Consider the following 11145-nt stretch of genomic DNA (forward strand, 5'->3'; position numbering starts at 1 on the left):
TAATCTACTTTTATGTATGTTCTTTTTGTAACACTTTCATTATAAGTAATCTATGTTATAATTATACTTATTTTTAGAAAATATAGGACTGATATAATAACAGCAATGTATTTACATACAAATAATTTTTTAATCAATTTAATTACAATTACACATAAAACAGTGTATATTTACAATATAAAATACAGCTGGTATGGTATTCCTAATTGTAAGCCTCAATTAAGTATCAACTAAATTGTTTAAAATTATATTCATAATAATTCTTCAACATTATAAAAAATAAGATTTTAGATTCATATTAGAATTTTTACACATACAGATATTTTTAGAAATTTTTAGAAATTTTATTTATAAATATTTTCTATAAATATTACTTATATTCAACACAAAGCAGCTAATTTTCGCACGGTGTTTAAATCTCGAACAAGCATTTGAACCGTTTGTTTAGTTCGAGGCTGAACATCTAAGGTAGATGTATCTTCAGGATCCATGGCTTCTAAAGCTAAAAAAAGATATATATATATATATATATACATATATTTTTTTTTATTTTTTTTTGTTACTAACCACGAACTTCTGCCTCGATAAATGTTAATTTTGCATCTATATGATGTTGAAAATGTTCTATGTGTTCTATTAATCGCATTCGACATTCTCCTGGGTCAATTGGCGCTTCTGGTTGTGGTATGAAAGGTTGCAACGGTGCTGACATTTCATGTTCATTTAGTTCTTCATGCATGTGATTCGCTGATATAGTTGTCGGAGATACGTTATTCTCGTATATATCTGATTGATTGGTTAACAAATCTATATAAAAAATAGATATCACTTTTTTGTTATAAATAAAGATGTATTTTTATTTATCTCTGTTTTATTTGTCTTCTTTCTTTACCTGTATCTGTTTTCACCTCTGAAGGTAATGAGTTTGTATATTTTCCTTCTGAAGTATCATTTTTCGTAAGTGCATCGAGAAGAATGTGACTTTTAGTTTGATGTATAATATCTTCTTTTTTGCCGTTAATTTTAGATTCATCTGGAGTTATATTATCTTCTTCTAATATCTTCATTAATTCTGAATCTGAGGCTATCGACTTTTCATCATGATCATCTCTTAAACTGAACTTTGTTTCAGTTTTTACTTCATTTTCTTTTGGCATTTCTATACACTCTTTTCCTACTTTCATAATCTCCATGATTGGTACTGGTGTGACATTTGGTTTTGGTATTTCAACTTTTTCCCAATTTTTGGCCCACAGATATAGCTTTGGATGATCTTTCTTTCTATCACACAAATTTTATTATTAATAGTCATTTTCTATATTTTTCAATTTAATTACAGTTACTTACTGAGCTACATTGATTTTTACTCTTAAACTGTGTAAAACTTGCTGAATGTGTAAAAGAGCAGCAACTAGATCATAAGACCGTTTTAACATAGCTATTCTTTGATTAACTCGATGCTGATTTTTTGTTCGGCTAGATAATGTGGGTAACTTTCCCTCCTTTATCCAATCTTGATCGTGAAAATATTTTTTGGATAATCGTTGCCGATATGGATTCCGACAAATAAAACAAACATATTTTTCAGGTACATCCTTTTCCTTTTCTATTGCATTGCAGTGACCATGTTGCCAACACAAACAAAGGTCGCATTGAATCATTAATCCATCTTCTTCCATAAATCCACAAGTGCAATTTATTATTTCTTCCCTACGAAGCTGCTCAACTTTCACCATTTCACCATTGATCATCATCATAACTCCTTCATTCTCTACAAAAGTACAATTGCTAAGTCACCATAAAAAAATAATTATCCTTTATGGTTAAAGATACAATTCATATATAAATATATGTTTAAACTAAAAGAAACTATGAAATAAATATCAAAATATGAGAAATAAAAGTACTCTACACATCAAAACATTTTATAACTCAAACCTAAGATCAATATAAATTTGACATAAAATAAAGAAAAACATTGAAAAAATAAACAATATACCTTCCCCGTCGTTAGTATCTCTTTTACCAATATTCCCTTTCAAGGGATCATCTTTTTCAACACGCGAATCGTTTAGTTGACCTAAAGAAAAATAAAATAATAAAACAGTAAAATACCATCTTTATTACATGGAAATAAACCAATGTTAATAGCAAAATTAAGAAGTAGGATTCAATATAAAATTATTCGTATTAAAAATTGCATATCAAAGTAAAAAGCAACTTACTACTTTGGCTATTTTCATCACTTCTTGAATCTGATTTTCTGCGACTATATCTATACGTGGGTGTAGTCGGTCCTGCTCCTTCTACATCCATAGTACTATCATCTAAATCACCATACTCGTCCGGAAATTCTAGTTTGCCCATTAAAAAATAACATTTTATATTTTTAATTTGTTAGAATGATTAAATTATAATAATTAAGTTATTACCATGTCGCCTTTTACTTCTGTTTAATGCATCAGAACTATATTCTGATAATTGTCGTTTCCTTTGTCCTTTAATTTTGTCGATATGAATAGCTTCATCTAAAGACTTTGATCTATCAATTCGCTGTGCTTCTGAAGACATGGCTGGTCTTACCGGAAGAAGTGTCTTAATTCCACTTTGCGTTTTTTCTTCCCTAATTTTCATATCAAATAGTGTTCCTGGTGACATTGCACATGTATCTTCCTGTTTTTGTTCTACTTCATCATCCATATCTAAACTATGACTAGAACTTGGAGACATTCTATCCATTTTAATATCGTCTGTTTGCGCATCATTGGATTTTTCCATTTGGTCTACTTCATCCTCTGTTTCTACTGTTGTTGGTACAATTGCTGTTGGCGATATAGGTTGAAGAGTGCTTGTTACAGAAGATGATGAAACATACAATGATTTATCTTGAATAAATTTTCTCTTTCCAAATTTATTGCACTTTTCTAACAAATTATTTGACTTTTTTGGAATAATATCTTCAACAGATTCCCCAATTGTTCTTGCATAAGCTAAATCTGCAACATTTGGTGTAGATCCCAAAAATTTCGAATATTCTGGATGATAATGTTTTATATGCATTTGTAGAAGATTTTCCTTCCTAAATGTTTTACTACACCCTTGTTTCGGACATTTATAAGCACTGTCCTCCATTTCTACTCGAAGTCCACCAATAAAAACAGCTGTCAACAAATAAACAAAGAATTATTTTTCTAATAACACATTAAACAAAATTTATATACTACTTATTTACACACTTATTTATAAAAATATATTTAGTCCAATTTGGTTAATTAATAATATGTAATATATATAAACAATATTATCTACTAATACTTACAATAAATTACTCCTAATATAGGTAAGCATAAAAAAATAAACTCAATAAAATATGAAAAATATAAAAATGAAACAAAGAAATGGAATCTTACCACCATCTTTAATAGATGTACTTGATGTAGATAATAATGTTGTAACTGGTGTACTTGGGGGAACAGATAAAGAATTCTCAGTTATTGGTGTTGCCTTTGTTTTAGGCAATAAAGTCTTAATCTTTTTTGGAGTATCCACAACGATATCTTGTTTTACTTTTTGACTTTGATTTTTCTTTTTTCGATGAATGCAAAAATCAAATTTTTCTGGCTCAAAGTCGAATTGCCCCTGATTTTCCATAAATGCCCTAATATCATTTTTTGATCTAAATTTTTTCCCACTTGATTCATGAAGAAATAAGACATCCCACTTTCCAGCTGATGTACCAGCTTTTCTTTGAGTAAAATGTTTTTGCCATCCAGGTGGTAATCTTCTGTCTGCAACTATTATTGATCGACGTGGTCCTTTAAGAAACAAACATACTACATGTTCATATCATTTTTAATCATATACATAAATGATGATAATGTAGAATAAGAATAGTGAATGTAAATTTCCATTTCTTTTGACATACCATCATTTCCATCCACTATATAAGATTCAGTTCCCTGAGGTTCTCCATCAATCCATTCAGGACCCACATCTTCTACTTGATCTATTTCATTCTTAAATACTTCCTTTTTACTTTTTTTAGGATAAGCTTTCGTTTTAGATACATTGGTGTCAAACCCACGTAATAAATCTGTGCCTGGATCATAGCAGGGCCCAAATAAAGTTCCATCTAAATCAATTTTATTTTCCGAAAAGCATTCTACATTTTCATTAGCTATAATTCCTTCCTTTTTTATTAATTTATCTGTTTCATTTTTTGAACGTTTTCTATAGTGTGTATGAAATAACTCCATCACTGTATGCTTTCTTTTCTTATCTCTTCTTTCTTGCTTGCTTCCTATATATTCTTCAGTTTGACTAGGTTGCTGTGACAAACAATACAATAAAAAAATTTCCCTTTCTTCATCTTCTTTACTATTATTGAATGCATACATTTTACAAGTTTTACAATCTTCAAGGAAACAAAGGATAGAAAATAAGTTATCTACTTTAATGTTAATTTTATTCTGTAATAATATAAATTCTTTAATTGTAAAATTCAGTTCAAAGAAAAAAAAGGAAACAATTCATGTCATAAAATTTTTAATTTATGATAATAACGTCGTATATTATTTATGTAATAACTGTTAAGCTCATATATAACATATTTATAAAATTATTTTATACTTTTCTTATTGACTTTAAGAAAGTGGTTCATGATTATAAAAATATATTTCCAACAATTATCAATGTTTTTCAGTGTTTGGACGAATAAAGCAAATTCAAAACTCAATTTACTGTACATTTTGTTACTAATAATAACAAGAAAATAAGTAATTATAGCTGATTAAATTTTACATTAACGATAATATAACATAACCTTACTACAAATACTGTACCTTTGTGACTGTTGTAGCAATTTTTGTCATTTTTGACGATTTAATTGTCTTTGTATATCCATCATCAAACAATACATCATATCTATCTGTAAAAATAATCTTAAATTAAAAAAGTACCATTTCTCGAATTAGAAGGATGTCCTATCACGAAACGTCAAACTAACAATATACGTAATTCTCATACGTAGTTAAGGTTAGATCACTTACCGTTTCCTAAGACGGCATTTACTTTAGCTGGATATTTTCTACCATCAGCCCACGTAGCAAGTATCCTTTCTCCCATTGAAAAGTCTTTCATTTTTGTTTCCCTAAGAGATTCAAATTTATTTATTACCATATTTGAAAAAATATGGTTAATTATTATGACAAATAGATTCAAATGATAGATTAATTTCTTATACAAACAGTAACTTTGTTTCACGATATTTAAACACTGTACAAAAAATAAATAAGGATCAAATGTAAATATAGATTACTTTATATTTTTAAGTCTGTATGACTGTTAATAACATATTTTTTTTCTTTTTTGTTCTTTTTTTTTTAACTACATTCATTTGAGAAAGAAAAAGAGAGAGGGGGGAAAAAAGAGAAAAGAAAAAACACTAATGCATTGTAATTATAATTCTTAAAAGTTATTATGAACGACAGTTTATATAATGTTAAAATGTATTCTGAAAAAGAATCTGTTTTAAATATTCCAGCTTCTATGAATATGACTTATGAAATGATATCTAAATATAAAATAAGGAACTTGAAGTGTGTAAAATATGTGTATATACAACTGTGCACACACATTTTAGAAAAATAAAAATAATAAGTCCGTTTTATTAGATCACAAAAATTTCTTTTCCATCTTTTAGGTAATAGGATAATGTAGAATACCTATAGTTTAAAATTATGAAAATTATTAAAATTATAGATTTAGATGAAAAGATAAGAGAAAAATGGAGAAAATTTATTATTGGTAACGTAAAAAATAAAATAATTTAATAACATTTCTCATTACTGCATAAAAAATACTATAGATTATACAAATTCTTTTCACCTAGCTAATAATTATACAATATCCACTTACTGAGATGGTAGATTCCAGGTTTGTTCGCTTTAAAAAAGAATAGGTCTATAAGTAATGCAGAATATACTTTATATAATAAATCAAGGCAAAAATTATTCACGTAAACATTTTTTTATTTTCTGTATCTATTAATTCAAATAATTTTGTGGTAGATTCATTGGAATATTTTTACTTACTTTGATTGTGTTTGCAATACACGTAATCTTGAACTATCCATAGGTATCCATTCATCAAACCTTGAACTCCACTTGTCAAAACGTATCAATACTTCTCGTTCATCCCAATCAGTTTCAACTACTTTCGCTGAATACCTACAATATAACATCAAATAAATAAAATCCTTCATCAATATTTATTACAATAAATATAATTATCTAATTGCCATTAACTGTTCAGCAAATATTTACCATTTTTCATTGAAATCTTTCGCTTCCAATTTGGCTCCAGGAAAAAATTTTAGTCCACCTCGATTAAAAATTTTTGGTTTAAGTTCTTCTGGTTTATCTAATGTTTTTTCATCTTCCACTTCCATACTTTTCAATTCTTCCTTAATGGCCAAATCTTTTTGTATATGTTTTATTGCTATATCAGATTCAACAATACCTAATTGCACTGCCATAGAATTCACTTCTATTTCTGAATTTTTATTTATCTCTTGTTTCACATTTTCTTCTTTCACATTAAAGTTCTTACATCCATTATCAAGTAATTCTGTTGAATCTAGTAAATTGAAGGAATTAACTGATGGTTCCGGTCGAGAAAAACATGTTTCTCCACAATTATTAGACTTTAATGTTCTGAGACCAGAATTCAGTGAAGAGGTAGATTGTTCGAAGTTCAGAATTTCAGAATTAATAAGATCTAAATCTTCCTGTGCATAAGAAGTTGATGATTTTACAGACATAATTACAGGATCTGCAAAAAGAATCAATATATAAGCTTAAAGTTTCAAGAGATATTTTTTAAAAACAATATTCTATTCTACAATAATTTTAAAATATTCTTAGATGATATACATTAATAAACATATTTTATAAATAAAATATTTAAATGCCACTAAAATATTACTTCTTATTACATATATTTATTTATAAAATTGTATGATATTACTATTAAAAACTGTCTTTAATAATTTACTATCACAAAGATATATAAATATGAAACAAAATATATAGAATAATATATAACAGTATTAGTATTACAAACTAATGATATACTGTATGAGGAGCATAACTGAACTAATAACAATATATTTTTTCAATAAGAATCAGATCAAAGCTTTCAGTCAGTTACTTAAAAATAGAAAATTGTTAAATGCTTCATTAATTTCATATTGTGATAATACATGTATCTAAAATTACAATCATGTAGAAAATCTTAATGTCTTTTTTAATTAACTATATATTTTCAATAACCATGAGATATATTTTCAATAACTCTATCTATTCTTTTTTATAAATTTCATATGAAATGCAGTAATTTGATTAAATTCTATCAAATAAACTTTCATGTAATGCACATAAACGCACATTTTAAAAGTTCAGTAACCATACTTGCACTCAATGTTTTATATCTTCATTCACTAAAGCTTTCATTCATCCTTCTATTACAGGTAGTCCAACCAATGTTGAATAGCTGATTGCCTTGAAGAATATTTTTCAAAAACCTAATAGATTGATACATAGTTATTTAAAAACAAATAATTTTATCAAACATAATGTACAAAATAATTATACTTTATAGTTTCTGTTATTTTTACTTGATTTAATTATAACTATTAATAATAGTAATAACAGTAGTTCTTCAACTATAATGAAAGAATCATCATTTTAATTTTTATCATCATATAAATATATATAAATAAGAGTAATATCAAAATGTTCAAAAATATTTTATTCATGTGCAATTTTTCTATTAATAGTGATTTATATTAATAGAAGATAATATTTATAAGATGTGATCATTAGTTCAATTATGCTCTTTAATATATATAGTAAACAATACCATAATACAACACAAAATTTATTAATTGTATTATTACTTGTGAATAAAACAAAGGTTTTCATGATCTTTAAACCAATATAATATTCTCTAAAATAACAAATTTTCACATAGATTTAGAAATTATAAACAGCTATATGGATAGGTTATAAATATGTTTATAAAATGAAAACTTTAGGTTTACATTTATTAAATCTTACTTTGTTCAAAGAATCATAATGTATTAAACAAAATATGAAAACATAATGTACTAAACATATTATAATACAGTATACAGACATAAACAATAAAAAGCTGTTGATTTTATATATAACTATTTAAACATGAGAAGAAATGGTAAAAAAGAATTTTCACAAAAATATTTGGACATTTTACGAATTTAAATTATAAAATTGAAATAATTATTTTTTGTATAAAGGTTTAATATTTGGTTGAATAATCCTTATGTTCAATAAGTACTTTTTGTGAATGATTAATTTCAGATTTATTGCTATTGTACACTGAAGCTTGTTTTCTCTATTTACTGCATTGTAAACTGAAGTTTCTTTTCTCTGTTTAGTGTATTAGTGTATTGATTACTCAACAATGTCTAAAGTATTGTACTACAGGTAGGTGAGAAGATTACAAGGGATAGCATAGGGACAAGAGCAGTACTGATCTCTATTACCCTCTGTCATGCTTTGTCTTATTGTCTTATTTGTATATGTGACAACTTTGTCCAATAATACTTATCTTTATGACTGTATTGGGTCTATCAGAAATAACCAAACAGATCTGCATTCCTTTGTTTATCTATCTTCTCATCTGCACAGTACATTCTGTTTCTTATTATTAGACTGTGAATTTTCATGCATTTATAGGAAATTTAATAGTACAAAAATACACAGAATACACATAATATGGAAAATATTGAAAGTATAATACTTGTTATAATGTTTAATGAATAAAACAATTCTCTACTTGGGTTCCATTTTTTTGACTATATCCATAAAAATATGAACTGGCATAAATATCTGCAGCCTATTTATTATATTTTTCCGTTACTATAACATTATATTGTTGCTAAATTTGTTAGCTAATTTTGCAACTTAACTAACTTAATAAACTACTTTTAACTTAACTTAATAAACATTTTTTTTCTTCCCTAACAATGAAACATTTACTTTAAACACTAAAAACTTTTAAATGTCTATTTTGCAGGTAGTAATTAATTCTATCTTTACCTTCAAATCATTTGATAATATCCTACACTGTACTCTTATCTATCTTCAAAAGATTTGTTATTTCATACACTGAAATCTTTTCTTGTAGTAAAATAACATTAATCATTATGTTTCAAAAAATATGTTCTTACTTTGGCAGTCTACTTTATAACATATTTGAGATAAAACTAGAGAATATCCAAATCTTAACATTTTTAAATGATAACTTAGCATTATAATTACAAACATTCCTAGTTGATTATTTAAAATTTAAAATAAACATATGCAGTTCCTTAAATATAGTAAATATCCAAATATATTTGTGATATCATATTTAAACAATCATATGTAACAAATAACAGCATTTATTTATTATATTATAATGAATATATAGCATAATATATTTTTGTTACTTATTGTATACTATCATACACTATCAAAATATAAGACAAAATTATGTTGCTCACATATTTTAGTAATGGACTATATGTAAACATTCAAATAAAGAAATATAAATCCGCAATATAGTGATATTTGCAATGAGATTAATCAGCTTACGATTATACTCTATAAAAATTAAAATTTCTAACATTGTCTTTATTTTAATATAAAAATGTATCTCATATATGTAAGAAATATGTATCTTACACATTCTTCACTTAAAGATATGTTTTAATCATATATTCAAAAAAATAATAGGCATATCCTATAAATAAATTGCATTCTTTGTTCATAGCCGTTCTTTACCTCTTCGTTTGTTCTAATAAAATTCTAACATTTAAATAATATTAATAACTCAAATATTCATATGAAATTTTTAACATAACTTGTCCTCTAAGTGAAGGTATGTATAGCTAGTATGTAATCTGTCTATTACATTCCACATGTGATTCAGTAAACATTGAATATATTGATTGTAAATTAAATTAAATTACATAGCATATTACATCATTTCAATAGATAATAACTGAGTATTGTAATAACAAATAAAAATATTTCCTTCTATTCTATGCATTATTTTTACAATATATATATATTTATTTATTTATTTATTTTATTTATTTATTTAACTATATATTGAATAAAGAACATATTGAATAAAGGAAGAAATTTAGGAATAAATTAAATATATTTAATAATGTATGAAAAAAGAATGAAAGAATGAAAGAAGAATAACAGAATGAAACTGACTAAAAAAAGACATTATGAGAAAGAAAAATAATAACTTGAACACGTAAGTTAAAGCTTTTAGATATACAATTCTTTTATTTGGCAGTATTTCGTAAGAAAGTAATATTAAGAAATAGTAAGTAATAAATGATACGCACCTGGATGATTGTCATAGTCTGCAAAAACCGACGGAACGCTGCCCTTACGTAGAAGTAATTTATGTCCTTTAGCAGCTTCGTAGTCGGCTCGTTTGAAGTGTCTATGACAAACAACTTGACCTGGTGAAGGTTTAAAGCTCGCTTCGAATCCACCACTAGTCAACCATCTGTTCCTTAAATTAATATCTTTTGGAAATTTATGAAGCGGCAACCCTTTAGTACGTAAATCTTGCACATCAGCCTCACAGCTACGTACGCAACATTTGCGCGCCATTCTCATTGTTCTCACAAGCGATATCCTTTTAACATGCGACGCTACACGTCGTCGCTTCATTTAGGTACTACATAGCAACGTAGCACAAAAGAACATTGCTCAGGATATCCGTAAAAATAAAATTTAAACGTGAGAGAACCAGTCGTGTACCAACCACTTTGACACGCACCCTTCTAACTGAAAATATTTCAACTTACGTTCGCAAAAACACTGAACTAGCTCAAATGCGTATATGATCCACTAATCGATCTGCACTTTTCGAAGAACATCGAATATATATGTAGTACTTATTAAACAAACTTATCAATATGTGGCGCCCTCTTCTAGTTACATGAATATCCGCATTAATGTGAAATAATATTAATCGGTTAAAAGTTTGAACTCTTATATTTATTTAAAATAAAATATCCTGTCCCTAATAAAT

General features: G+C 26.4%; 1 protein-coding gene across 6 annotated transcripts; it reads right to left on the reverse strand.

The window, feature by feature from the left end:
• Nucleotides 1-110: 110 nt before the first annotated feature.
• Nucleotides 111-10988, reverse strand: Mbd-r2 (PHD finger protein MBD-R2). Of its 6 annotated transcripts, XM_072002843.1 has the most exons (16): nt 10448-10585; nt 7446-7582; nt 6324-6831; nt 6093-6227; nt 5917-5943; nt 5049-5149; nt 4842-4927; nt 3926-4328; nt 3411-3815; nt 2433-3161; nt 2226-2354; nt 2000-2080; nt 1348-1771; nt 893-1281; nt 568-807; nt 111-502 (listed from the first exon to the last, which is right to left on the reverse strand). In XM_072002843.1, exons 2-16 carry the CDS (start codon nt 7465-7467, stop codon nt 381-383), a joined length of 3801 nt encoding a protein of 1266 aa, XP_071858944.1. In that variant the 5' UTR covers nt 7468-7582; nt 10448-10585; the 3' UTR covers nt 111-380. The 6 variants fall into 6 exon arrangements, with proteins under 6 accessions (XP_071858944.1, XP_071858939.1, XP_071858940.1 ...); XM_072002838.1 differs by lacking the exon at nt 7446-7582 and having other exon boundaries at nt 10448-10988; XM_072002839.1 differs by lacking the exon at nt 7446-7582 and having other exon boundaries at nt 568-786; nt 10448-10987.
• Nucleotides 10989-11145: the final 157 nt, after the last annotated feature.

The sequence above is a fragment of the Bombus fervidus genome, chromosome 4, assembly GCF_041682495.2.
Source record: "Bombus fervidus isolate BK054 chromosome 4, iyBomFerv1, whole genome shotgun sequence".
In the NCBI taxonomy this organism is placed as follows: domain Eukaryota; kingdom Metazoa; phylum Arthropoda; class Insecta; order Hymenoptera; family Apidae; genus Bombus; species Bombus fervidus.